We start from the raw sequence: 27,994 nt of genomic DNA, 5'->3' as shown, positions 1-27,994 counted from the left end.
TTTAGGCTGATTGTGGGTCACTTCAGGGTGAAATCACCTAGTAAGTTGAAAAAAATACTATCAGTACCCACAACAGTGGTGTGAACCAGATGCAGAATATCTTGTAATTATTCAAGGTTTATTTGATGATCCCACACGTTTGCTCTCCCAGTCTTCCAGAGGTTAACATTAACTAAGGTTCCTCTTCTGTTCCGATTTTAAGTTGGACGAAATGGAATTTCTTTATACAGTATTTTTTGTTTATATCCTTCCTTTATTATTTTTACATCTAACTCAAGGCAGTGAACGTATCTAACATATTTTCCTCCTCCTATTTTCCCCTTAACAAAAATCCTATGAGGTGGGTTGAGTTGAGAGATCTGAACCAAGAAGGGCCTTCTCTGTGGTGGCTCCCTCCCTGTTACCTGAAGGACCATTTTTTCCCAGTTACACCCACCTGAACTACCAGAGCGGATAGCAGGAGATGTTATGGGTTTCCCCTCTTAAGAAGAACCATCTGGTGAGACCCAGAAGAAGGGCCTTCTCCATGGTGACTTTCTCCCTGCTATTTGAAGGACCATCTTCTCTCAGTTATATCCACCCAACCCACCAAAACAGGGAGGCTGGACGTGTTATGGGTCCCCTCCTTGTGGGAGGTCCATATGGTAGAACCAAGGGAAAGGGCCTTCTCCATGGTGGCTCCCTCCCTGTGGAACATCATCCATATGAAGATAGATAGCAAGAGATACAGATGATAACATCCACCAGGTCTCCTACCGAATTGAGAGTATTTCAATTACTTTTTTTAAGAGATTGTGAAATGCAAGTTGTAAGACCTACTACATACAGTCTAATCATGCAGTGGATACAGTAGATTCTTGAGTGTTCTAGGTATTACTAATTCTGGGGGCTTTGGGAGGAGTATTAAGATTTGCTACTGCAATAAATGTGGGATTGAATTATTTGTGAAAGATAAAGCATTCTTGATATTGTGAATTTGGGTGTTTGGAAAGGGGGAAGGACACCTGAATTGTGATATTGTCATGTACTTGACATGACTTAAGAATGAACATCAGAGGTTACAATGGCACCACAACATGGCATCATTTTGACATTTTCAAGGCTTAATCCAAAATCACTCAGCAGGCTTTCATACCTAAGGAGGAACTAGAACTCATCGTCTTCTGCTTTCTAGTCTGGTGATCACTAGACCAACCTGACTATTTCAGATAAAATAATTCCTGGAGTCATTTTATTTAGGAAAGTGATCTTTTTAACTGTTTCTTTATGCTTGAACTGAGCAACCATTTGTCTGAAATCTTATGGGGTTTCCCGCTTGGGTTTGAACTAGAAAGCCTCCAAGGTCCATTCCAACTCTGTTATTCTGTTATTTTATATGGCAAGTCTGACCCATGAAAACATGACTTTTTCACGTGTAGTGACTAAACTGGAAATTTAAATTTAATTTAATTTATATATTATACAAATTATAATTTAATTTTAAGTTCAAATACGGATCATTGTAAATTTCTTATCTGTGTTTTAGAAAGACACCTGTCTTTCTACCCTGTGATGGAATTAATTTGAATTTTTTAAAAAAAGTGACCTGCCGTTTTGTCAAATAAGAAATCAATAAATATTGGTGTAATTTGAATGCCTGTACCATGCAAATGGCACTTTGTTTTTGAAGGGGAAACGGACAAGAAATATAATAAAGTCAGTTTGGATACCATCTTCTCTGCCTATTGAAGAATTGAATTTTGTTTTAGTGCGTCTCATTGGCATATATTATTTGAATTTCCCTAAGCTACTATATTAATTGCTAAAGGCTATCAATCAAATTCCAGTGAGCAATCAAACGCCACAGCTTTTAACCTGCTTTGCAATGCTCAATGAGGTTAAAATATCAGAAGCATCGTTTCTTTTTTTGAAAGGGGTTCTAAAAATTCTAAAAAATGGCTACCACAATCCTAATTTTCTCTTCTTGTTATAAATCGGACTGAGTAAATCCCTAGATTCTCTGTTACAATGCCACATAAACCTTTTTATTTCTTTTAGAAAGCAAATGAGGTTAAAAAATTGCAGCTGATGAGGTGAATTTTATTCCTCCTGGGACATGTGAAACACAGTTTTATTAAAACAAGACTTACAAACTGGTTGATTTTAATGCACTTAAGAAATTCATGGAGAAGGAATGCAAATGATTTCCTGCCATTCTGGAGCTGATTTGTTAAATGACAAAGTTTGGTGAACTTTGTTTATTTGTGTCAAAAGCCTCACAATTGAAATAAGGCATACTATATGACATAAATTTTAAAATATAAAATACAAGATTAAAATACAGGTAGTCTTTGATTTACAGTACAATCACAGTTGAGCCCATAATTCCATGTTGCTGAGTGAGACATTTGCTAAGTGAGTTTTGTCCCATTTTATGATCTTGCTTGCCACAGTTTTTAAGTGGATCCCTGCACTTGCTCAGTTACCAACACGGTTGTTAAGTGAATCTGGCTTCCCCACTGACTTTGCTTGTCGGAAGGTCACAAAAGAAGATCACATGGCCCCGGGACACTGTGACCATCAAAAATGTGAGGCAGTTGCCAAGGATCTGAATTTTGATCACGGGGCTTTGGAAATGTTGCAAAGGTCGTAAGTGTGAAAAATGGTTATGTCACTATATTCAGTACCATTGTAACTTTGAGTGGTCACTAAATAAACTGTTCTAAGTTGAGGACTATCTATATGTACAAATTAAATAGATCTTGCCCAGAAAATTTAGGAAATCAAGCTTATTTATGGAGCTGGTAGTTATACAATGTTTGATTCCTTTCAAACATTGCATTTTTTCTGACAATGTTAATTTTGCTCACAAATCCGTGATTTGGCAGATTGCAAGTCCATGGAGGACCCAGTCTCATATTCATTTAGTGACCATTCCAAGTTACAATGGCACCAGTGGTGGGATTCAAATAATTTAACAACCGGTTCTCTGCCCTAATGATTTCTTCCAACAACCAGTTCACCAAAGTGCTCAGAAAGTTAACAACCAGTTCTCCCGAAGTGGTGCGAACTGGCTGGATCCCACCACTGAATGGCACTGAAGAAAGTGACTTACAACCGGCCCTCTCTCTTACGACCGTCACAGCATCCTCACAGTCATAAGTTATGGGCCATCTTGTGGCTACTGGTATGTATTTATGACGATAGCAGTGTCCCGGGGTTGTCACCTGATCCCCATTTGCGATCTTACGAGAAGCAAAGTCAATGGGGGAGCCAGATTCTCTTAACAGCCATGTGATTCACTTAACAACCATGGATATTCACTTCATAATTGCAACAAAAATAAAGATAATAAAATTGGGTGCGATTCACTTGGCGAAGGATGTTCTGATCTCAATTTTGGTTGTAAGTTGAGGGCTACTGTATTTAACAATGTGGAATGTTACATTTGAAAAAGGTTATTTCAAATGTAGTATTTAAAATAATAATAATCCCATCCTAATCAGCATACTAATCCATTAAATTCCAGTGTTTGGTTTTGCTTAATTTCTGTTTCAGAAACATACACTATCAAGCATAATAAAACAATAAAATAGAGATTATCAGTGCCCAGTTTCAACCCTTACAAAAATTGGGAATATTTTATTCAACCTGTTTTTGCTTTCCTCTAAAATGATGTCAGGATTGTTGAGATTTTGTTACAGGTTTTACATTGTTTCCTAAAACCCAGCATTACCGGAAGGGGTCAAAAAAATCAAGATGGTATCCCTGATAGGGCAATCAAAGCATTCTTATTTGTTTTGCAATTACTGTGACACACGATAAAATGGAGCAGGGTTTCAGTAAGGTGGTCATAACCAATAAGTTGATTCCCCCCCCGCCCCCCCGCTAGATATCTCAGTTTTTAAGTGCCTTTCTAGCCAAAACAGGAGAATTTGAACATATCCTATTGAACATGATTTAAACAGAGAAATAATTTGCATACAGGGAGTCCTTGACTTACAACAGTTCATTTAGTGACCATTTGAGTGGCACATGGAAAAAAAAGTGACATATGATCGTTTTTCACCCTTATGACTGTGGCAGCATCCCTAGGGTCACATGATCAAAATTCAGACACTTGGCAACTGGGGAAAGCTAGTTCACTTAACAACCATGTGACTATCTTAACAACATCAGTGATTCCCTTAACAACTGTGGGAAGAAAGGTCATAAAGACAGGCAAAATTCACGGAAGAACTGTTTCGCTTAGCAACAGAAATTTTGGGCTCAATTGTGGTTGTAAGTCGAGGACTACCTGTATTTATATATTTGTCTTGGCCTTTATTTTCCTGTTATCAATCCTGCTTTTTTAAAAACACACTTTTTTCTGCCTGTAAAGTTATCAGAATTAACTTCAGTGGCTTCACTTGAGCCTCTTAGTTTCCAGATTCTTTGAATACAGGTAGTCCTCAACTTATACAGTTCATTTAGTGACCATTTGAAGTTACAATGACACTGAAAAAGGGGACATGACTGTTTTCACACTTCTGACCATTGCAGCAACTGACTCATATTTATGACAGTTGCAATGTCCCAGAGTCAAGTGATCCCCCTTTTCAGCTTTCTGATCAGCAAAGTCAATGGGGAAGCAGATTCACTCAATGACCGTGTTATTAACTCATCACCTGCAGTGATTCACTTAACAACTGTGACAAAAAGTATCTTAAAATGGGGCAAATGTCACTTAGCAAATGTTTCATTTAGCAACAGAAATGTTGGGGCCAATTTTGGTTGTAAATTGAGGACTACCTGTAACCCCCATTTTGAAAAGTATTATAGCGTGCTCTCTTCTTTTTTTCAGAAAAATAATTCTAGCAGTTGTTAAAATTGTTGCTTTGGCTTTACTGCAAAGACATGGAAAAGACCATGATAGAAAATCCTCAATTAATATACTAATGGCATGTTTAGAAGAGACACAACGCAATGCCTTTTCTCACATAGTGGCAAATGTCTGGATGGAAATGCTTTTGAAGCAGATGAAAATCTAATGTGGAAAGCAATCGGGATATAATGACAGGTAGTCCTCGACTTACAGCTGCTTGTTTAGCAACAGGTCCTCACACATACGACCATCGCAGCCTCCTTGCGGTCACGTCCAAATTTGGCCACTAGGCAGCCAAAGTTCTGCAGCATCATCTGATTGCCATTTGCAAAGTCAATGGGAAAAGCCGGGTTTGCTTAAACAACCACATGATTTGCTTAACAGTTGCGGTGATTCACTTAGCAACCATGGCAAAAAAGGTTGTAAAATCAAGCGTGACTCACTTAATATCCACCTAGCTCAGCAAAGGAAATTCGGATCATGGGTCATAAGTCGAGGATTACCTGAATGCCAAAACAACAATTGTGATATACTGTAGGTACCCTGACATTCTGAGCTGTATGTATTAGTGAAACAGCCTTATCCTGTGATCCACAAATCATTTAAGATGCTGATTATTTATTTGTTTATTTCTTGCTTAGTGTGACCCTTCCTTCCTTCCTTCCTTCCTTCCTTCCTTCCTTCCTTCCTTCCTTCCTTCCTTCCTTCCTTCCTTCCTTCGTCCCTCCCTCCCCTCCCTCCCTCCTCCACTCTGTGCTTCCTTAACTAGTAGACTTGTGTACAACAAGAAAGAAAACTACAAATCTGGGGTCAGGATACAGCATACTGAGTCAAGAAACATACACAAGGTTTCCAATTTGAACCATTTTACGTTCAACACAAGTACAGGTAGTCCTCGACTTACAATCGTTTGTTTACTGACTGTTCAAAGTTACAACAGCTCCGAAAAAGTAACTTATGACTGTTTTCCTCACAACCATTACAGCATCCCAGTGGTCACGTGATCAAAATTTGGCCGCTTGGCAACTGACTCATATTTATGACGGTTGCATTGTGCTGAGGTGGAATGATCCCCTTTGTGCAACCTTCTGACAAGCAAAGTGAGGAAGCCAGATTCATTTAATAATCATGTCATTTAAAAACTGCAATGGTTTGCTTAACAACTGTGGCAAAAACGGTCATAAAATGGAACAAAACTCCTTGCCTTAGCAACTTAACTCTTAGCATTTGCCTTGCTTAGCAACATAAATTTTGGGCTCAATTGTCATAAATTGAGGACTACCTATATTTTGAGTGTAAAACATTATTTCGTCCTTAAAATAAGCCATTTCCATCATTTTTGGGAAATTTGGAGCTGCAGAATGACGGGATGATCAGATGCCAAATCTCTTTGTTCCACTCTAGCTAGAAATAGTCATTGATTTATGACCATTAACTTAGCAACTGTTCAGAGTTACAAGGGCTCTGAAAAAAGTGACTTATATTCACTCCTAGGACCCTCACAGCATCTCAATTCACATGATCACAATTGGGACACTTAGCAACTAACTCATATTTATGACGGCTGCAGTGTCCTGGGGTCACATGATCACCATTTGCAACCTTCTGGCAAGCAAAGCCAATGGGGGAAGTCAGATTCACTTAACAACCATGTGATTTGCTTAACAACTGTGGTGATGGCTTACCAGCTGCAGCAAAAAAGATCATAAAAACTCACTTAAGAGCCACCTCACTTAGTGACAGACATTCCAGTCCCAATTTCAGTCATAAGTTGACGACTACCTGTCTTTATAACTCAAAATGTTTTCTTTTCAGTCCAACCTGGTTAAATTTAACCCATTAAGGTTGGAAATTGGCTTTTGACCATTAAGTCATTTATGCAAAGGTTCGTCCGTGGTCAGCTTAAGTGATTTGTGGATTTAATTATTACACTTTGCTAAAATTGGTTGCAATCTCAGAAAAAAACAACCGTGGGATGGTGTTAATTTTTATTTTTCCTCTCAATTCTTTCCACTCAAGGTTTTTAAATTACTTTTATTTGCATAACAAATTTAATGTGATTGTGAGCTTCTGCCTTTTTTTTAACACCATGCTGTTCATACTGTTTTCTTTGTAGTCACTGAACAAGAAACTAAAGTGCCTAAGAAAACCATCATCATGTAAGTCATATATATGCATATATATCTATATATATACATAAATTAGCATTTGTGTTGTGCTGTGCTGCCTCTCTGCATGTCTCCATAATCAACCCATACAGGAGGTCCTCGACTTACAACCCTCCATTTAACCCTTCATTCTAAGTTACAACATCACTGAAAAAAGTGACTTACGATCATTCCTTGCACTTATGACCATCGCAGCATCCCCATGATCACGTGATCAAAATTCGGGGACTCTGTAACTGGCATGTAGTTACGACTGTTGCCGCATCCCAGGATCACACGATCCCATCTGCAACCTTCCGATAGGCCAAGTCAGTGAGGGGGAAACTGGATTCCCTTAACAACTGCTGGTTCACTTAACAATTGCAGTGATTCACTTAACAAGCACGGCAAAAGAAAGGTTGCAGTTTACAACTGCAACAAAAGTAAATAAAATTGGGCATGACTCACTGAGCAACTGCCTCACTTAGCAATCAAAGTGCCAGTCTCAATTGTTGTCGTAAGTCAAGGACTGTCTGTATTTATTGGTTGTGCAAAAGTTTTTTGCCATCCTATCAGGTCTAGTGGCATTTTGGGAAGTTAGGATAAAATTTAGGCCTGGGGACAAAACCATTCGAGGTGTGACTGTCTATTTTGCAATCTTCCTAAGATAGATCCGGATGCAAATTGTGAAGCCTGAGCAGACCAAAGTCAGGGAGGGACCCAGATATCCAATGTGGCACATCACTAATTCATAAGAATTATGAAATCATGTGTGCAAAGCTGCCTTTGAACCAGCAATCTGGTTCTTGTCTTTATCACTGCCCACAATCGATCTTTATCAAGGAATTGTTCCTGAAGGAGAAATTAGCAATCTAATTGTCTTTTCTTCCCTGGCATACAACAGTTTCACTGCATTAAATTGAAGGGAGAGAAGAATCCCATTCTGAAGAGAATTAAAAGAAATCTCTTAATAATCTACTAATTGCTAGCCCATCTTCTTCCCTCCCTTCCTCTACTTTCCTTCCTTCCTTCCTTCCTTCCTTCCTTCCTTCCTTCCTTCCTTCCTTCCTTCCTCATTCATTTATTCACTCACTCATTCATTCATTCATTCACTCATTTATTTATTTATTTATTTATTCCTTCCTTCCTTCCTTCCTTCCTTCCTTCCTTCCTTCCTTCCTTCCTTGCTTCCTTCCTTGCTTCCTTCCTTCCTTCCTTCCTTCCTATTTTTCCTTCCTTCCTGGAAGAAGACCCAGGACCATCTTGTAGCCGGGAGTCAAAAGAGTCAAGACGGTGTCTGTAAGCATGCAGTTGAACTTGAAGCTCTTTAGGGCATGCACTGAAAATATTTTGCCTTCTTGACTTCTTCTGACCCTAACCTCCAGATGTCAAGACCTCAGATGCAGCTTTTAACCCAGTCTGTCCGTCTCTTGTGCTGGCAGTTCATTGGAAGCAGAGAAGCTCTGGAATTGTTCTTAGGGTTAAGATAAGAGAAAGGTCAAGAATGTCTCTTCATCACAACTAACTTTCAACAAGGATTGTTTGAACGTCTCAATCTATGTCTTGATGCTTTTTTTTTTTTTTTGCTTCCCTGCCAACACAAATGCTACTTTCTTAAATTTGATTGCAAAAAGGAGGCCCTCTTTCTATTGAGAATATTTTGAGTTGCACTGTATGAGCAAAATTTACAACAGCACTGAAAAAAGTGATTTAAGACCATTTTCACATTTACAACCAACGCAGCATCCCTGTGGTCACGTGCTCAAAATTCAGACATTAGCAACTGCCTTGTATTTATGAGGTTTGCAGTTTTCCGAGGTCATGTGATCCCCTTTTGCCATCTGACAAGCAAAGTCAATGAGGAAGCCAGATTCTCTTAACAACTGTGTTATCAACTTAACAACTGCAGGGATTCATTTAACAGCTGTGGCAAGATAGGTTGTCAAATGGGGTAAAATTTACTTAACAACTGTCTCTCTTGGCAGCAGGCATTTTGCGCTCAACTGCAGTCAGTAATTGAGGACTACCTGTAGTTCTTGAGATTACAACAAAGCGTCTTCCTCTTGTTTAGTGAATTCGCACCCCAAATGGCCTGAATGACACTTGAGGAATTATATTATTTTTCTTTCTTCCAGCCTCCAATTTAGAAAAATACTCTATTGAAATAGGAGCTGGGTTGTTTCCTTGTAGACATTTCATGACCAAACTGGGTAACGTCATCAGTCTAGCACAGACGATGCAACCTAGTTAGGTCATGAAATGTCTGCAAGAAAACAACCAAGTTCAAAGAGCACCAAGGACTCCACAGTCTAACCCTGAGCTAAAAATATACTCTTCCATCTGTTGAAATAGTACAAACAGGTTTATTTTTTTTACACTGAAAAAAATTTCAGGGAGTTGAAGGGAATTGAGATTTCCAAAATGGAGACAAGCTGGTGGTAAGAATAAAAAATAAATTAAAAACTCCTTTCAAACATTAATTTCTGCATGCACCCAAAGCTCACAAAACTAATCCTGCTGTGCTTCATTTTTGCATTAACCTGTGATGTAGCGTGCATTCCCATGGTTTGAGAATCAGGGAACATTTTAAAGGGTAGGATCCTTGATCCTCTCTGAGCTTCTTGCAGATGTTTCATGACCCTTCTTAGGGAATGTCATCAGTGCTAGAAGGGAGGGAGGGTTGGGGAGAGGAGGAGGAGGACAAGAAGAGAAGGAGAAGGAAAAGGTGGTGGAGGAGGAGGAGGAGGAGGAGGAGGAGGAGGAGGAGGAGGAGGAGGAGGAGGAGGAGGAGGAGAATGACTATGGAGTCCTTGGTGCTCTCTGAGCGCAGTTGTTTTCTTATAGATGTTTCATGACCAAACTAGGTAACATCATCAGTGCTAGAAGGGACTGGGGTTCTGGCTTCTAGCACTGATGTTATTACCTGGTTTGGTCATTAAATGTTTACAAGAAATCTCAGAAAGAACCAAAGACCCCACAGTTCCTCTCCTTCTCCTTCCCCTTCCCCTCCCCCTTCTCTTCCTCCTCCTCCTCCTAGTTGGGTCATGAAATGTCTGTCCCCAAGCCAAGAAAGCACCAAGGATCCCCAAGTTCAACCCTGACCTTTCTCACCCAATCCCAATCTTCAACATTTTCACCATCAGAGAGGAGACCATCACCACCGTCGTGAAAAACCCAAGAACCAAACGGAAGCCATCTCCCGCCCGTCCGTCTTCCAGCTACGCTCCTCGCTCTCCAGGCTCGGAGTTCGCAACATCAGAACCAATTTATGTCAGCAAGGTTAGGCAACCTGGTCCCAGGCATGACCTCGAAGGAGTAGGGAAGACCGCCATTCCAACTCTTTTTGTGACAGACCCTCAGGAGAGGCAAGGAGTTGCAGGCAGGAGTATCAGTGTAGAGACTCCTCTGGAAGAACAGCGTAAATGGGTGGAAGTGGAAGAAATAATTGAGTTTAATGTGCAGAAACCAACCCAGATGTCAAGGAAGAGAGGCGCATCCCCTGCGCGTTCCGAGAAGGATGAATTTGCATCAGGTTATTCTCGGCCCACCACGAAACCCAGGCCTTCCTCTGAAGATGACCCAAATGTGAATAATTCCAACAACAAACGAGTTGAGCAAGTTGAATCTCCCATCTCCCGAGATGTTCAAAGATCTGGAGAACCATCGGAGAACCAAAATGAAAGTTCTCATGTGGAGCTAGAAGGAAAGGCACATCTTCATGAATCCAAAAGCTGGATTGACTCATCTGGGACTACCACAATTGAAACATCTCAGATGGGCCTTCAGCATCCCCGGGTTGAGAACTATGTTGTGGAGGAGTCTTCTCCAGAAGACGAGACTCTTCCAGATCAAAAAACGACAGTAGATGACCCCGATCGGGGAGACCTCTCTGATCTTGGCAACCGCGAAGTAAAAATCCTTACCCGGAACGGGAAAGCATTAACTTTGGAGGACCTTGAAGATTATGTCCCTGAAGAAGGAGAGACCTACAGGTGCAGCCATCTTAATTCCGAAGAAGATAAACCTTGCGAGATAGCTGTTCTCCAGACCGAGATCAACAAACCCACCATTGGCAAACCAGTATTACTGAACGTCGGTAGGCCTGTGGCTTCTAAACCCAGGCAAACCTTCTTCAGCAAACTTGAAGGCCATCACCCTGGAAGTATGTTCATGTCGGCATCCAGAGTGACCGAGATGCAACCTAGAGATCCCACCAACGTTTCTTTCCAGATTGGCGAGTCCCACCGACCAACTTTCTGCACGCAGGTCCAGTTGTCCCCAGACAGTGGCGCATCCAATTTCAAAACCGAAGTGTCCACCCGAAGCTACAACACTGCTGTCGGAGAAACCGTCACGTTCCACATCAAGAAGGACGATCCTTCCCAAAGTTAACAAGGAATTAAGGCCAGATCTCTTAACCGTGATGAACAATTAAAAAAACAAAAACATTACCATCGACCTCAGCAACAGTCAGCGCCTTTATGGAAGGGAAAAATGAGAATACGAACGAAGAAACGACAATTAAAAAATAAAATCTGAGATAAATGGTGACGTACCATAAAATTGATCTTTTGCAAGGGAACACTTCTGTCAGTACGATCTATAGAATGTAATCTTTGATTTATATATTTTTTTTTCCTTTTTGTATTAAAAAAAAAAGCACACCATTCCATTGTAAGGCATTGAGGTGCAGTAGAACTAGAACATCATTAGTGAGACAAGATTAAATCATGGTTACTTTCTCTTAAACGGTGATCGGAAACTGCCGATTTTTTCTATGTTACCAAAAAGGCAATTCAGAATTTAATAATTCTAATTCATTTCTTTTGCAACTTCTGAAGCGATTTAATGAGATGTAGCACAGGTAGTCCTTGACTTATAATAGCTCAATTAGTGACTGCTCAATGTTACAACGGCACTGAAAAAAGTGACTCATGACCATTTTTCCCACTTATGACCATTGCAACATCACCATGGTCATATGATCAAAATTCGGATACTTGTCACCTCGATCACATTTATGACGGTCGCAATGTCCCAGGGTCATGTGATCCCCTTTTGCGACCTTCTGACCAGCAAAGTCAACGGGGAAGCCAGATTCGCTTAACAACAGGGTTACTAATTTAACAACTGCAGCGGTTCACTTAACAGCGGTGGCAGGACAGGACATAAAATGAGGCAAAATTCACTTGTCTTGCTTAACAACAGAAATTTTGGGCTCATCTGTGGTTATAAATCAAGGACTACCTATATTCTATTTCAGAAGTTTACTGAATCCATCTTAATCCCACTGACAGAAGTGACACTTCCATCAGCTTAAATGCAGACAATAAATCCATTTAAGGGACTTCTGACTTGTATTTTGATTTTTGCCAATTCCAAAACACAAGGATTGGTACCAAAATGTTGACCGAATATTTTGCTCTCTTCAATCTTTCTTGACAGATACGCTTCCTTTTATTAAAATGAAGATTGCATTGGATAACTATGTATTCTTATAGCCTGCTCTCACAAATAATATCTCCAATTATTTTTGACGTTGTCCTTAAAATACCATCTGATTGGGCAAATTCTTAACACAGATTAAAAACAATACCAATTTATGGATGAGTGAGTTTAAATGCATTGCTGAATAATTCTTCATAATTCATTGGCACATTTATCTGAACCATAAATGGAGAATAGAGAATTCTCATCATGCTGAGAAGGTCTTCTCCAATCAGAAATGAGGTCCTTCTGAAGATCACCCACATTTGTCCTTTTCATTATGGCAAGCATTTTTGCCTTGAATACAAATAGTCCTTGACTTACAGTCATTGGTTTAATGATCAAAGTTACAACAGCGTGAAAAGAGTGACTTTTGACCGTTCTTCACACTTATAACCTTTGCAGCATCCCCATGATCATATGATCAAAATTAAGACGCTTAGCAACTGGCATGTACTTATGATAGTTGCAGTGTCCTGGGGTCATGTGATCACTTTTTGTCACTTTATGACAAGCAAAATCAATGGGGAAGCCAGATTCGGTTTATAGCCATGTTACTAAATTAATAACTGCAGTGTCTCACTTAATAAATGTGACAAGAAGGGTCGTAAAATGGAGCAAAACTCACTCAACAAATGTCTTGCTTAACAATAGAAATTTTGGGCTCAGTTGTGGTCTTAAGTTTGACTACCTGCAAACATCATGCCACGAAGTGTTTTAAAAGGCTGGGTGAATTTCATTCAAAGAGTCCCCTTCATTTTGCAAAAATCTCTTTTTGATTATTCTTTACATGTTTACTTCGTGGTGTCTGCATTTTTAACTTTGCCAATCACCAAAAATTTTAAGCTCTGCAACTTCCTTTCTGCAGAAAATTATGCAATCTGTCAGCCTACGTTTAGAAACACAAAATTATGGACTTTATAAAACGTAGAATTTTTAAGGAAGCTCATTAAACAGATTTAGAAATGTTCATTAATGATTTGGCTGAGAAATAATTAATGAAAAAATAACTTACATTTTTCTTGATCAGCTAATTTTTATGAATTTTCAACCACTGGATATTTGGGACTTTTTTGAAAAAAGAACTTTTTGAAATGTTACAGTCAGTCCTAGGGAAAAAAAATTCTTGCCTGTATGGGATTTACAATCTGAAGATTAATGTTGGGGTTTCTTATAAAGGAATAATAAGAATTTATACTGAGTAACTTTTGTGTTGATGAATAAGCTGGATTAGATATTCTTGGTGCAAAGTGAACAGATTGTTTCAGAGATCAAACAAATTCAGAGACGAGATGTCAACTGAAACGACACTCAATTTTCTATCAATAAAGAATCAATAGCATTGTGTTTCTTTTCTTGTGATTTTTTTTCCAAAATATATTTTTTCTCTTTTAATTGTCATTTGGGCTGCTGCACCAAATGTATTTTCGGTGTCTCTATAGAGGAATAAAATGCAATAGGAAATTTATGCATGAAACAGTTCCTCGACACTTAGCATCCCTTCAGGAAGGAAGTTGTGTTTCTTCTTTATGTCAGGTTCCAAGTAACGCACCATCACAAACTGAACACATCGAGGCATTCTGTTTCCTCAAAGAACAAATTTATTTAGATACACCATCTTGGCACTAACTGGTAGAAAGACAGTATTAAAAGTTACCGGGCTTTCTACCCCACTATAAGTAAATGTTTCTCAAATTTTCAAAACAATATGTCACACTGTCCAGCTGGGATGAGAGTTGGTTGCTTGGCGATTTCTCTCCTCCTCCTCCTCTGGCCAACCAGCCTTCGGAATGTCTCTGACTGATCGGCTCGCTATGTCGGTTTGGCTGAAGCCTCAGCTCTCCCCACTTAAACTCCAAACTGGATCAAACTGAATTCATGAGAGAATAACCCAGGATACTAACAATTCCACAACCCGGTCAAATTCAGCCTCAATTGAAGGAACATCTCTATAAGAGACAAAGCATAGTAGGGTTAGTCAATACCACTAGTCGCCGCTCCCTCTACCAGCAGGCCCCTTTGGTTTCTGGGGCTATTTGTCATGAGACTGCTTTACCAACCTATCTGCACTCACCTTCCAACTCTTCACTCAGGTGGCCTCAGAAAGGGGTATCCCTTCCAGTGTTGGGGCCCTCCGGCAGCCAGCAGAGTCGGACAGTGAGGAGGTTGGAGAGGAATATGGGCCAGTCCTGGGAGCTGGGGAAAGCTCGGACGAGGGCAATGCGTTGAAGGCAGAGAGGGAACTAGACAGCAGTGAGGCAGAGGAACAGCTGGAGCCTGTTCTCGGTGTGCGCATGCGCAGAGCTGCCAGAAGACAAGAACAACTCAGAAAGCAGGGTCGACTCGGGAGTAAAGCCATACCTTGGAGGTGATTGGCCCCTCCCATAGGAAACAAAAGAGGAGCCAATGGGGAGGGGGCTTTTGCAGGAAACAATTCGTTCGGTCAGTCGTTGCAAGAGTGGAAAGATCTGTTCGTGATTCTAAGAGACTCTGTGCCAAGTTTTGCCTTGCCTTGTGTTTGGAAACTAGCTACCTGGCAGCTTTCCAAGCAAGATGAGGTTCATGTTGATAAATGTTCCTTTGAGAGGCTGTTTGCCCGGCCTTGAATGAAGGGAAGTCACAGTCATGTAAATAAAAGGGGTTTTGCCAGGACCAAGACTCTGCTTCATGCTGTTTAAGGGAGCCTAGCTTAGAACATCCAGTATATCAAGTATTCCCAATGACCCCTCTGCACCCTCAAATCCAAGATTCTCTTTATGTCATAATGAGCCTGACCCTCAATCAACATGGGCTTAGGGGGTGCCCAATCTACTGGCCGGATTTGTGAACTCATTGCCGTTTTCAACAGACTACTGTGGACACCAGATGTACCTTCCCCAGCAACAGGGGAAGCTGAAGTTGTACCGTAACCGAGTTGATCACTTTCACTATAGGGAACAGCCTTATGAATTTAGGACTGAGCTTTTTAGAGGCTAGTTTTAATCTCAGCTATTTCGTGGACAAGTAAACCCTACACCCCACCCACCCACCCCCCAACCTTAAGCTCCGGTTGGGGAGACCAGTTCTTTTTGGACTGTTTTTTATAAGCCTTCACTGCCTCGCTTAGGGCCTGCTTTGTATTTTCCCGTGCTTTCTTCAGTGATTTCATCCATTCAGCAGGCACCTTTTTGGTTGGGCCTCGGCTTGTGGTTAGGCTGCCGACCAGTGGGTTGGATGGGTCTGTGCGGGAGGCCGAGGTGTGTCTGAAGCGGAGGTCCAGCCACACTACCAGGTTGGTGCTCGCAGTTGGGCGGTCCCCAGCCCTTCTGGGGGGATCTTGGGTGGCCGGGCAATGAGCCTCCTCCCTCATTGGGTTGCTCTAGCGCAGCGGTTCTCAACCTGTGGGTCGGGACCCCATTTGGGGTGGAATGACGATTTGCCAAGGGTCGCCTAAGACCATCTGAAATATGGGAAGTATACTTGCAAGTTGAAGAATCGCGCTCCAATGGTTGACTCCACAAGCCAGCTGCAGGCTCTTCAAATCGCTAGCCGAATTCGGCTTCAGGCGCGATGAATTAAAAAAGAGAGAAATCTTTGCTCTGATGTCTCTCTCTCAAGCCAGCTGCAATCACTCCCAATCGCTAGCCTAATCTGGCTTCAGGCGCCATAAACTTAATAGGGGAGGAGTCTCCGCTTTAATGCCTCCGTCCTCAAGGCAATCGCAAGCAGTTCAGATCGCTGGTCAATACGGCTTCAGGCGCGATAAATTCAAAATGAAAATAATTTTATGGTTGGGGTCGCCATATCGTGGGGAATTGTATTAAAGGGGTCACAGCACTATAAAGTGCTGCTCTAGCGGCTCTCTTAGGGTCAGATCGGGAGACGCTGTCCTCCATTCTCCAGGCCCCGATTCACGCAGATGTTGCTGATTCAGGCCCTGGTGACCAGTGCCAGAAGCTCCCATAAATCTGGCAAGGGGTTCTTTTGGCTGTGGAGGGGACCACCGGCCAAGTCTGCACTTTGGAAGCCAGCTCCAGATATGTGGAGGGGCTGCAGGTTGGTGGGGAGGAGTAGTAGCTGAGGGGGATGAGGCCCCTCCCTTGTGGGGTGGGATGGTCCTCCATTCCCCAGGGCCTCAATTTGTCTGAGTCCTGCCATCTCGGGCTTTGGTGGCTGCTGCCGGAAACCTCCACGGGCCGGGCAGAAGCGGGTAGAGGGCGAGGGCCAATGGGGTGTAGGACCAGCTGCAACCTGGATTGCAGCTCATGCCGGGCTGCGCTGGCCCTGCCGGCTGGGGCTGTGGGAGGTCAGGAGAGCGGTCTCCTCAGCACCTCGCCAGGCTTAGCTGTGGCCTTTGGCAGTCGTGGCTTGCCCTTCAGGAGGGTCATCAGGGCCTGATCGTGGGTTGTCATATGGCCTCAACTCACCCGGAGTTGACGGGCCCCAATCTCTCCCACGGGCGACGGCCATCGGTTCCTTCAGCAAGGCCTCCAGCCGATTTCCCACCATACTTCAGGATGAATCGTGGGGCTGGACGTCATCCTCCTCTTGGCCTGAGCTCCTCCCAGTTGGCGCCCAGGCGCTGGGCACCGGCTGCCTGCTTTTTGGCAAAGCTTTTTCCACCACCGCTTTGGCCGGCTGCCGGGCACTTTCAGTGGCCTGCCGCTTGTTCAGGTAGCCCCCTCATTGCCGTCCAGTTCTCTCCCTTCTCCATTCCTCCGTCTTCCCTGAGTTTTCAACTCCCTGGGGTGTCCAGGGAACAGCCAGGGATCAGGATTCCGGAATTGTAGCTCTGATTGGAGTGAAATTTTTTGGAGTACTGGCTTACTGGCTTAATGTCAGGTTCGAAGTAACACAGTCATCACAAATCGAACACCGAGGCATTCTGTTTCCTCAAAGAACAAATTTATTTAGATACACTATCTTGGCACTAACTGGTAGAAAGCCAGTATTAAAAGTTCCCAGGCTTTCGACCCCACTATAAGTAAACGTTTCTCAATTTTTCAAAACAATATGTCACATTTTATTTTATTTTTTATTTATTTGTCACAACAGTATATATAAGCATAAGCATGAAATAATTATACGATATATAAGCATATATATAAGCATAAGTATGTAATAACTATATGAATAGCCAGAAATATTTTACAAGAAGAGTTCTCCGCTCCTCTGAAAACAACAAAATACCTTATACCACCAGACTTGAAATCCTGGGATTAGAAAACTTAGAACTCTGCTGACTCCGACAAGACCTGTGTTTAACACACAGAATCATCTATTGCAATGTCCTTTCCTGTTGAAGACTACTTCAGTTTCAGTCGCAACAATACAAGAGCAAACAATAGATTCAAACTTAATATTAACCGCTTCAGCCTTGATTGCAGAAAATATGACTTCTGTAATAGAGTTGTTAACGCTTGGAACTCACTACCTGACTCTATAGTCTCTACTCATAATCCCAAAAACTTCAACCAAAAACTCTCTACTATTGACCTCACCCCATTCCTAAGAGGTCTGTAAGGGGCGTGCATAAGAGCACAAAAGTGCCTACCGTTCCTGTCCTATTATTCCCTTTCATTATATCAAATTAATATAGTTATTACATACTTTTACTTATATATATGTTTTTCTTTTATGATGTATTGTTGTTCTATGTCAATGTTTACGTATACTGTTGTGACAAAATAAAAATAAAAATAAAGAATTGGGCATAACGAAAGGAAACATTAGGACAGGAACGGTAGGCATGCTTGTGCTCTTATGCATGCCTCTTACAGACCTCTTAGGAATGGGGTGAGGTCAATAATAGATAGTTTTTGGTTAAAGCTTTTGGGATTATGGGAAGAGATCACAGAGTCTGGTAGTACATTCCAGGCATTAACAACTCTGTTACTGAAGTCATATTTTCTGCAATCGAGATTGGAGCGGTTCACATTAAACTTAAATCCATTGTGTGCTCGTGTATTGTTGCGATTGAAACTGAAGTAATCCTCAATAGGAAGGACTTTGCAATAGATGATTCTATGAGTTAAACTCGGGTCATCTGTCCAGCTGGAATCCACATTGTCTAGCTGGGATGAGAGTTGATTGCTTGGCGATTTCTCTCCTCCTCCTCCTCCTCCTCCTCTGAAAACAACAAAATACCTTATACCACCAGACTTGAAATCCTGGGATTAGAAAACTTAGAACTCTGCTGACTCCGACAAGACCTGTGTTTAACACACAGAATCATCTATTGCAATGTCCTTTCCTGTTGAAGACTACTTCAGTTTCAGTCGCAACAATACAAGAGCAAACAATAGATTCAAACTTAATATTAACCGCTTCAGCCTTGATTGCAGAAAATATGACTTCTGTAATAGAGTTGTTAACGCTTGGAACTCACTACCTGACTCTATAGTCTCTACTCATAATCCCAAAAACTTCAACCAAAAACTCTCTACTATTGACCTCACCCCATTCCTAAGAGGTCTGTAAGGGGCGTGCATAAGAGCACAAAAGTGCCTACCGTTCCTGTCCTATTATTCCCTTTCATTATATCAAATTAATATAGTTATTACATACTTTTACTTATATATATGTTTTTCTTTTATGATGTATTGTTGTTCTATGTCAATGTTTACGTATACTGTTGTGACAAAATAAAAATAAAAATAAAGAATTGGGCATAACGAAAGGAAACATTAGGACAGGAACGGTAGGCATGCTTGTGCTCTTATGCATGCCTCTTACAGACCTCTTAGGAATGGGGTGAGGTCAATAATAGATAGTTTTTGGTTAAAGCTTTTGGGATTATGGGAAGAGATCACAGAGTCTGGTAGTACATTCCAGGCATTAACAACTCTGTTACTGAAGTCATATTTTCTGCAATCGAGATTGGAGCGGTTCACATTAAACTTAAATCCATTGTGTGCTCGTGTATTGTTGCGATTGAAACTGAAGTAATCCTCAATAGGAAGGACTTTGCAATAGATGATTCTATGAGTTAAACTCGGGTCATCTGTCCAGCTGGAATCCACATTGTCTAGCTGGGATGAGAGTTGATTGCTTGGCGATTTCTCTCCTCCTCCTCCTCCTCCTCCTCTGGCCAACTAGCCTTCGGAATGTCTCTGACTGATCGGCTCGCTATGTCGGTTTGGCTGAAGACTCCACCCGCCTCAGCTCTCCCCCCTTAAGCTCCAAACTGGATCAAACTGTGGGGGCTCCCACCCTTTGGAACGAACTTCCCCCTGGACTTCGGCAACTGCCGGACCTTTGGACTTTCCGCTGAGAACTGAAGACCTATTTGTTTGTTCGCGCAGGACTTGCATAGGATTTTAATAAGATTTTAATTAGTTTCAATGTTTTAACATTTTAAAATTTGGGTTTTATTCTAAATGTTTTAATTCGGCCATTTGTAAAATAAATCTAACAATAGATTTAAGCTTAAAGTGAACCGCTCCAATCTCGATTGCAGAAAATATGACTTCAGTAACAGAGTTGTTAATGCCTGGAATGCACTACCAGACTCTGTGATCTCTTCCCATTTTTAAATTATGGTTTTATGTGTATCCTGTTGTTGTTTTTATCATGGCTGTAAACCGCCCTGAGTCCTTCGGGAGAAGGGCGGTATAAAAATTTAATAAATAAATAAATAAATAAATAAATAAATAAATAAATAAATAAATAAATAAACAAACAAACAAACAAACAAACAAACTGAATTCATGAGAGAATAACCCAGGATACTAACAATCCCACAACCCGGTCAAATTCAGGCTTGACACTATACAGGTAGTCCTCAACTTAATGACTATTCTTTAAAGTAACCATTGGAAGTCCCAACGGCACTGAAAAAAAGAGACTTACGACCAGTCCTTGCACTCACGACCATTGCCTCATCCCCACAATCACGGTGATCAAAATTTGGTGATCGTAAAATCGAGCACCACTTGCATTACAGCCGCCTTGCTTAGCAACTGAGATGCTGATCTCCATTGTGGTTGTAAGTTTCTGACGTTCACGTCTAAGGCCGGATCAGAATTCACCATCACCTGGTGACTGGCCCAAGCTGGCTTTCGTGCCTACCGTAGGACCACAATTCCCAATCTCCTGTGGATTGGTTCAAAGTCATCCAGCCGGGTTTTATGACTAAGGCAGGGTTTGAACTCAGGATCTCAGGACCAGAAGATTTCCAACCCCCACCCCCTCTTTTTTTCTTCTTCTTCTCCAAACCACCTGTCATCACTTATTGACGCTTTCAGAGGTATTTGGAGAAAGACAGAAAAGTCAAAATGGGGTTCCCACTTGAAGCTGTGCTTTATTTAATGTCCACCACATGCCATAGCCGCAATGTATTCTGTCTGCAGAGTCCTTCAAAGAATAAAATAAAAATTGCTTCAGAGAACACACTGTGGATGTTTTTGTCTTTGCGTTTGTTGTTGGAATGTGTTTTATCTTAATGGCAATCACCACAATCTCTTGATCACTCCTCTGCAAGGAACCATTTTCATTACAAAAAAGTCACACCCACACCCACACCTCTTTCACAGAAGCAAACACATAAGATACACATCTGGAGTTGGACTGGCATTAATGGCCCCTTTCAGACTGAGATCATCTCGCAGAATAGTTTCTGTTCTCCATCTTTTCTCAGACAACCATACGGAAGTCAGGTTCTTCGGCACCATCACACACTGGGGGCTACAGAGCATTTCATTTATTGCTCCTTTGTTCCACTGTTATGTCTGTCATTTTTTGGAACAGAGGGCACCCCATATGCAATTAATTTTTTTTTATTTTGTCACAACAGTATATACAAACATCAACATAAACAATAACCCATCATGAGAGAAAAAGTATATATAAGTAAAAGTATAAGTAAAAGTATGCATATAATACTATAATGAAGAGAACAATAGGATTATTGTATGGTATAGTATTATAGTATTATTGTATGGTATGGTAGATAGATCATGGACATTATTTCTTTGCATGGTGATGGTTACAGCTAAACAGCAGATGACATACACAGTATTTCTTGTCAAATTGAGAATGGTAAAAAATATCCCCTTCCTTCCTTCCTTCCTTCCTTCCTTCCTTCCTTCCTTCCTTCCTTCCTTCCTTCCTTCCTTCCTTCCTTCCTCCCTTCCCTTCCCTTCCCTTCCCTTCCTTCCTTCCTTCCTCTATCATTCTTGTTTCTTTCCTCCCTTCCTTTCTTCATTCCTCTAACATTCTTGTTTCCTCTCTTTCTCCCTCCCTTCCTTCCTCTATCATTCTTGTTTCCTCCCTCCCTTCCCTTCCTTTCTTCCTCTATCATTCTTGTTTCCTTCCTCCCTTCCTTTCTTCCTCTATCATTCTTGTTTCTTTCCTCCCTTCCTTTCTTCATTCCTCTAACATTCTTGTTTCCTCTCTTTCTCCCTCCCTTCCTTCCTCTATCATTCTTGTTTCCTCCCTCCCTTCCCTTCCTTCCTTCCTCTATCATTCTTGTTTCCTCCCTCCCTTCCCTTCCTTCCTTCCTCTATCATTCTTGTTTCCTCCCTCCCTTCCCTTCCTTTCTTCCTCTATCATTCTTGTTTCCTCCCTCCCTTTCTTCCACCTTCCTTCCTTCCTTCCTTCCTTCCTTCCTTCCTTCCTTCCTTCCTTCCTTCCTTCCTTCCTCTATCATTCTTGTTTCCTTCCTCCCTTCCTTTCTTCATTCCTCTAACATTCTTGTTTCCTCTCTTTCTCCCTCCCTTCCTTCCTCTATCATTCTTGTTTCCTCCCTCCCTTCCCTTCCTTTCTTCCTCTATCATTCTTGTTTCCTTCCTCCCTTCCTTTCTTCCTCTATCATTCTTGTTTCCTTCCTCCCTCCCTTTCTTCCTCTATCATTCTTGTTTCCTCCCTTCCTTCCTTCCTTCCTTCCTTCCTTCCTTCCTTCCTTCCTTCCTTCCTTCCTCTATCATTCTTGTTGCCTCCCTCCCTCCCTCCCTCCCTCCCTCCCTCCCTTCTCATTATTTATCTGTATCTCACTTTTATTATGTTTATAAATAACTCAAGGTGGCTAACATTCCAAGGGTGAAATTCAGCTGGTTCAGTGGTGGGTTGCCCCCAGTTTGCTCCGGTTCTGTAGAGCCGGTAGTAAAAATCTACTGGCGTTTGGAGAACAGGTAGTAATGGCTGGCTGGCCATGCCTCCGAACCGGTTCCACGATCATCAGAAGTTTGTTTTCTTTTTTTACTTTTAAAAGCATCTTTTCTTCAGCCAAAAAAAGGTTTTTTAAAAAAACAAAAATCTCTGATGATTGTGTGGCTGAGCAGGGATCATCAGAACCCTTTAAAAGTTTTTTTAAAACCTCTTCAGCCAAGGTTAAAGGCGATCCCAGCTGAGTTAAGAGCTGCTGGGCTGCTATTAGGCAACTTCAGCCTGGATCCTCAGAGGAGCCTTTTAAAAAATTTGTTTCCTCTGGCCCACCCAATCCTCCCTCCTCATTTACTTAATTAAGTAAGCTCGTTTCGGGCTCGCTTTCCTTTGGCTTCTGCAATCCATGTCCTCAGTGCTTTTGCTGGCTGAGGAACTCTTTATTTATTTGTCACAACAGTATATATAAGCATAAGCATGAAATAACTATACAATATATAAGCATATATATATATAAGCGTAAGTATGTTTGTGGACTTCAACTCTGGGAGTTGAAGTCCACAAACCTTAAAGTTACTAAGGTTGGAGACCCCTGATCTAAAAAATATAAATAAAATAATAAAATATTTGTGCAGCTTTCTGAGATTTGGTGTGTTTCTGTACTGTTTCACTCTAACTACACAAATGCACAGAATCTCACAAAGCTGTATGTGGCATTTTGTGTGTGTGAGTCTGTTGAGTTGTGTTGTGTGTGTGTGAAGTGTGAAACTTGGTTTTTGAGCTTTTTGTGGCTTTGTGAGGTTCCTGCTTGTTGCAGGGGCCATTTGGGGTGAAGTGCAGCTGCTTTTACATTGTGTGTGGTGAGTCAGTTGTGTTGTATTGTGTGTGTGTAAAGTGTGAAAGTTGGTTTTTGGTACCTCTTATTGTTTCGTATACTTTATTATTTTTATTATTTATTGTTATTGGCCACGCCCACCCAGTCACATGATAATCAAGCCATGCCCACAAAATAAGCCACGCCCACAGAACAAGTACTAAAAAATTTTTAGAACCCACCCCTGAGCTGGTTCTATCCAGCTCAGCTTTTAACTGTTAGCGGCGATTGTGGGAGGTTCTGCCTACCCACATGGACGTCATGATATCACTTTTTTGCAACATTTTAAGCCTCTGCGCATGTGCAGAAGGCTTTGCGCATGCGCAGACCCACACATTAGCGAACCAATAGGGAAGGTAAGTGAATTTCACCCCTGGAACAAACTTTATATTCCTTCCTCTCCTGTTTTTTCCATCACAACAACCTTGTAAGATGGATTGGGTTGGGACTGACCCAATGTCCCTGTCAGGGTTCCAAGTAACACCCACAACCAGAAGATTTTTGGATCTTCAGGACTGCCAGTCACCAAACCAACTTTCATGGCTAAGGCAAGACTAGAACTCATCATCTCCTGGTGTTTGGCCCAAAGTCATGATTAAGGCGGGACTAGAACTCACTGCCTCCAGGTACCTACTCAGATGCACTAACCACTGGGCCAAACTTAAATGTGCTTCTAATTTATTTTATTTTAATCCTTTTTTAAAAGATAGGTTTGGTTTACGGCACTATTTTAATATACCAGCAAATATGCTCTGTGAGCAGTAAGCAGCAAAGTAATTAAAAAGAAATAAAAGACAATAAAAAGGCAAATACTGTAGAATTTAAGAGAAAACCCTGATTTTTTTTAAAGTGGAGAACAAAAGAAAATTGAGGACAGAACATTAGCAGCATTCCGTTTAAAAACAGTGCAGTATTTTTTCTGTAGGGTAACTGATAAAACATTATTTCTAGCAACAACTAATCTAAATATTTCTATTTTGGTGACTAGCTGAACTCCAGGCGCCTGCTGGCAAAACCAGAGAAAATGACATATTGTCTAGGGAAGCAGACATCATTCCCCAAGACAGAAGCATGTGTGAAGGTGCTGATCTCTCTTCCAAGTAAGTTTATTGAATTTCTTTAAATCTCAATTTACAACTGTTCATTTAGTGAACAGTTTGAAGTTACAATGGCATTGAAAAAAGTGAATTATGACAGTTTTTCACATTACGACCATTACAGCATCCCCATGGTCATGTATCCATGGGGCACCTGACTCATATTTATGACGGTTACAGAGCCCTGGGGTCACGTGATCCCTTTTGCGACCTTCTGTCAGGCAAAGTCAGTTGTGAAGCAAGATTTGCTTAACAACCCAGCGATTCACTTAACAACTGTGTCAATAAAGTTCATAAAATGGAGATAAAACTCACTTCACAATTGTTTCACTTAGCAATGGAAATTTTGGGCTCCATTTTGGTTGTAAGTCAAGGACTACCTGTCTCTGTGGTTCCTGGCCATAATTCTGCTTCTTGGTTTTGATCGTCAAGGGTCCTCGAAATGATGGCGGAGGTGCCGTGGTTCAAGAATGAAAGAACAGAGGACATTTTGGATTTAGCCGGTGAGGGCGTCGCAGAGAGAACCCGTGTCGATAAAAAGGGAGAAAAGAGTGTCACAAGTAAGAGATTCTTATCTGTTGATGTGGCCTCAAGGCGAGGGGTTGGGCTAGATGACCTCCAGGGTCCCTTTCAACTCTACTAGTCCACATTCTATGACTCTCTATGGACCAAAATAAAGCGAAGCTTCAAGGCTAGGTTGATCAGTGTTTCTAGATATTCGGATTTTCAAGATTATAGGGCCTACCTAGTTGAAACCCCCACTAGCATCCGCGAAGGGAGGGGGAGAGTGCGGGTTGCGCTGCCTTTTGGAATCAAGGACACAATGGAAGACACAAAACAGCATCTGTGCAATGAGGTCATGAGATAAAATCACCTTGTGGCAGATACGGAGGCAGCCGGATTAATACCTTGCTTTTTAATGCTGGGCTGCTAGTCTATTATAAGAGAGCAAACCCTTCTCCCATCTAGCACACTCAGGGAGCATGAAGGGCCCGCCCCCTCCTCCTCGTCTTCCTCCCTTTCCTCTTTGAACAGCCCCCTCTCAATAGGGAGGGTGGGATATGACATCATTGTCGTGTCCCACTCCTCCGCTGATGGCCGGGTCAGGGAAATCCGAATCAGGCTTGCCTCTGCAGCTCTGCCCAAAGTCCTAGCAAAGTCCTCAGAGCAGGCAGGAGACCAGTAAGTGACTTCAGCAAGATAAGTTCGACTTTTGCCTGACTCAGAGACTGTCAGAAAGCAGATCCTTTATATAGGCCATGGGGTGTGGCTCCATGACTCAGCACTCATTAAGGCCTGCCCCTCCCTTCCTTCTGTTGCCTCCGCCTATCAAGTCTTCTGATGCGAGGATCACTCCAATCAGCTGTTGGTAATAAACCCTCCTCAGGCTCACATGCTGTGGAGGAGGGGGAGGGGTCTAGCTGCTCCGTTTGCCTGGGCATGGAGTCAGGGCTGGGGCCGGGGGGTGCTCCTTCTTCTGCAGTTTGTCTGGGCATGGAGCCAGGACTGGGGCCGGGAGGCATACATTCCTCCGTGTTCGGGAGCAGATAAGAAGGCCCCGGCTGCTCTGAGGGCGGGCAAGACACAACAATCATCATCTCCAACCCACAACACAAGCCCATTCAGCAGCTCCGAAAAGGCTCCATGCCCATTTGCCAACGCCTCCCTAAAAGGATGGAAATGTCCTTGATTTTAAAAATTTTAAAAATTTTAATTTGTTTTTATGGGTTTTAAATTTTTGTAAATTTTTTATTGGGTGTTATTAGATTTTAAATTTTCGGCCAATTGAATAAGTTTTTTAAGGGGTGTTCTTAATATTATATGTATTGTTTTTCTTTGTATTCTGGCTGTGCACCGCCCTGAGTCCTTCGGGAGAAGGGCGGTATACAAATTAAATTATTATTATTATTATTATTATTATTATTATTATTATTATTATTATTATTATTATTATTATTATTATTATTATTATTATTATTATTATTATGTCCAGCTGTCTGCAAGGAGTATAAATCCTTCCATTCCCCACCATCCGGTCAGAGCTGAAGAAGCTTTTTGTATGAGAAAAAGCTTCTCAAGAAGCTTCAAAAGAAAAAAAGAGAAAGAAAATCCTCTCCCTCTTCCTCTTTACAAACCCCACTCCCTTCTGCAAGCAAACCGCCAAGCTCTGAGAGCATCAAGGACCTCATAGATATAGATACAAGAAGAGCCCCCGGAACCCAAGTATTGTTTAACCAGCTCATGGTACAAGTTTTATCATGGCTCTGATTGCTTTCTCCTTTCTCCTTCTGAAAAGAATAGTTCTGCTTAAACCACTGAGAGCAAACCATACTCCCATCAATCACTGATGATGTTGCTTAGTTAGGTCATGAAACGCCTGCGAGAAAATAGCGAAGCTCTAGATCTGTCCAACTGCACTTCATATTTTTCTTTTATTAGGTCCACCATACATGCAGGTGCCCCTTGAGGATGTCCAGGTTCGGTGTGGGGAAATGGCCAAGTTCCAGGCCGTCATTGAAGGCGATCCTCAGCCGGTTGTCGGATGGTTTAAGGTATGTCAAAGACACCCTCAAACTTGGGTGGGAATAAAAAAAGAAATGGCTACAGACCCGTTTGTGGGTAGAAAAATTATGCTATTTAGAAAAAAATAATGACAGATAGTCTTCAACTTATGGCCACCACTGAGCCCCAAATTTCTGTTGGGGGCAGTTGTTAAGTGAATTTTGCTTCATTTTGCAACTTTTCTTGCCACGCTTGTTAAGCGAATCATTGCAGTTGTTAAGTTAGTCACAGGGTTGTTAAGTGAATCTGGCTTCCCTATTGACTTTGCTTGTCAGAAACCTGCAAAAGGGGGTCACGTGACCCCGGGACACTGCAACCATCATAAATATCATAATACAGATAGTCCTCAACTTATGACCCACAATTGAGCCCAACATTTCTGTAGCCAAGTGAGACAATTGTTAAATGAATTTTGACCCATTTTACCTGCTTTCTTGCCACATTTGTTGAGTGAATCACTGCTAAGCTAAGCTAATAACACTAAATAGAACCTGGCTTCCCCATTGACTTTGTTTGTCAGAAGGTCACAAAAGGGGATCACATGACACACACCCCCACTGGGTCACTATAACCATCATAAATATGAGTCAGTTGCCCAGTGTCTGAATTTTGATCAGATGACCATGGGAATGCTGCAATGGTCATAAATCTGAAAAACAGTCCTAAGTTACTTTTTTTAGTGCCATTGTAACTTCAAACATTCACTAAATGAACTGTTGTAAGTCAAAGGCAACCTCCATTTATAAATACCGTAACCAGTGGTGAGATTCAGCCAGTTCGCACCACTTCAGGAGAACCGGTTGTTAACTTTCTGATCAGTTTGGCAAACTGGTTGTTGGAAGAAATCATTAGGGCAGAGAACCGGTTGTTAAATTACTTGAATCCCATCACTGACCGTATGCTA

The 27,994-nt window shown here is 41.6% G+C and overlaps 1 protein-coding gene across 1 annotated transcript in view; it reads left to right on the top strand.

Annotated features, from left to right (window-relative positions):
• OBSCN (obscurin, cytoskeletal calmodulin and titin-interacting RhoGEF) overlaps window positions 1–27,994 on the top strand; it is a 266,194-nt gene that overhangs the window by 196,025 nt on the left and 42,175 nt on the right. Inside the window, exons 95-99 of the mRNA XM_058182772.1 lie at window positions 6,960–7,002; window positions 10,134–11,377; window positions 24,420–24,531; window positions 24,961–25,088; window positions 26,968–27,080. Coding sequence (XP_058038755.1) covers window positions 6,960–7,002; window positions 10,134–11,377; window positions 24,420–24,531; window positions 24,961–25,088; window positions 26,968–27,080 — 1,640 coding nt within the window. The remainder of the gene's footprint in view (window positions 1–6,959; window positions 7,003–10,133; window positions 11,378–24,419; window positions 24,532–24,960; window positions 25,089–26,967; window positions 27,081–27,994) is intronic.

This window comes from Ahaetulla prasina, chromosome 4, assembly GCF_028640845.1.
Source record: "Ahaetulla prasina isolate Xishuangbanna chromosome 4, ASM2864084v1, whole genome shotgun sequence".
In the NCBI taxonomy this organism is placed as follows: domain Eukaryota; kingdom Metazoa; phylum Chordata; class Lepidosauria; order Squamata; family Colubridae; genus Ahaetulla; species Ahaetulla prasina.
Note: the sequence above shows the minus strand (reverse complement) of the source record. Positions and strands in the feature narration are given on the sequence as shown.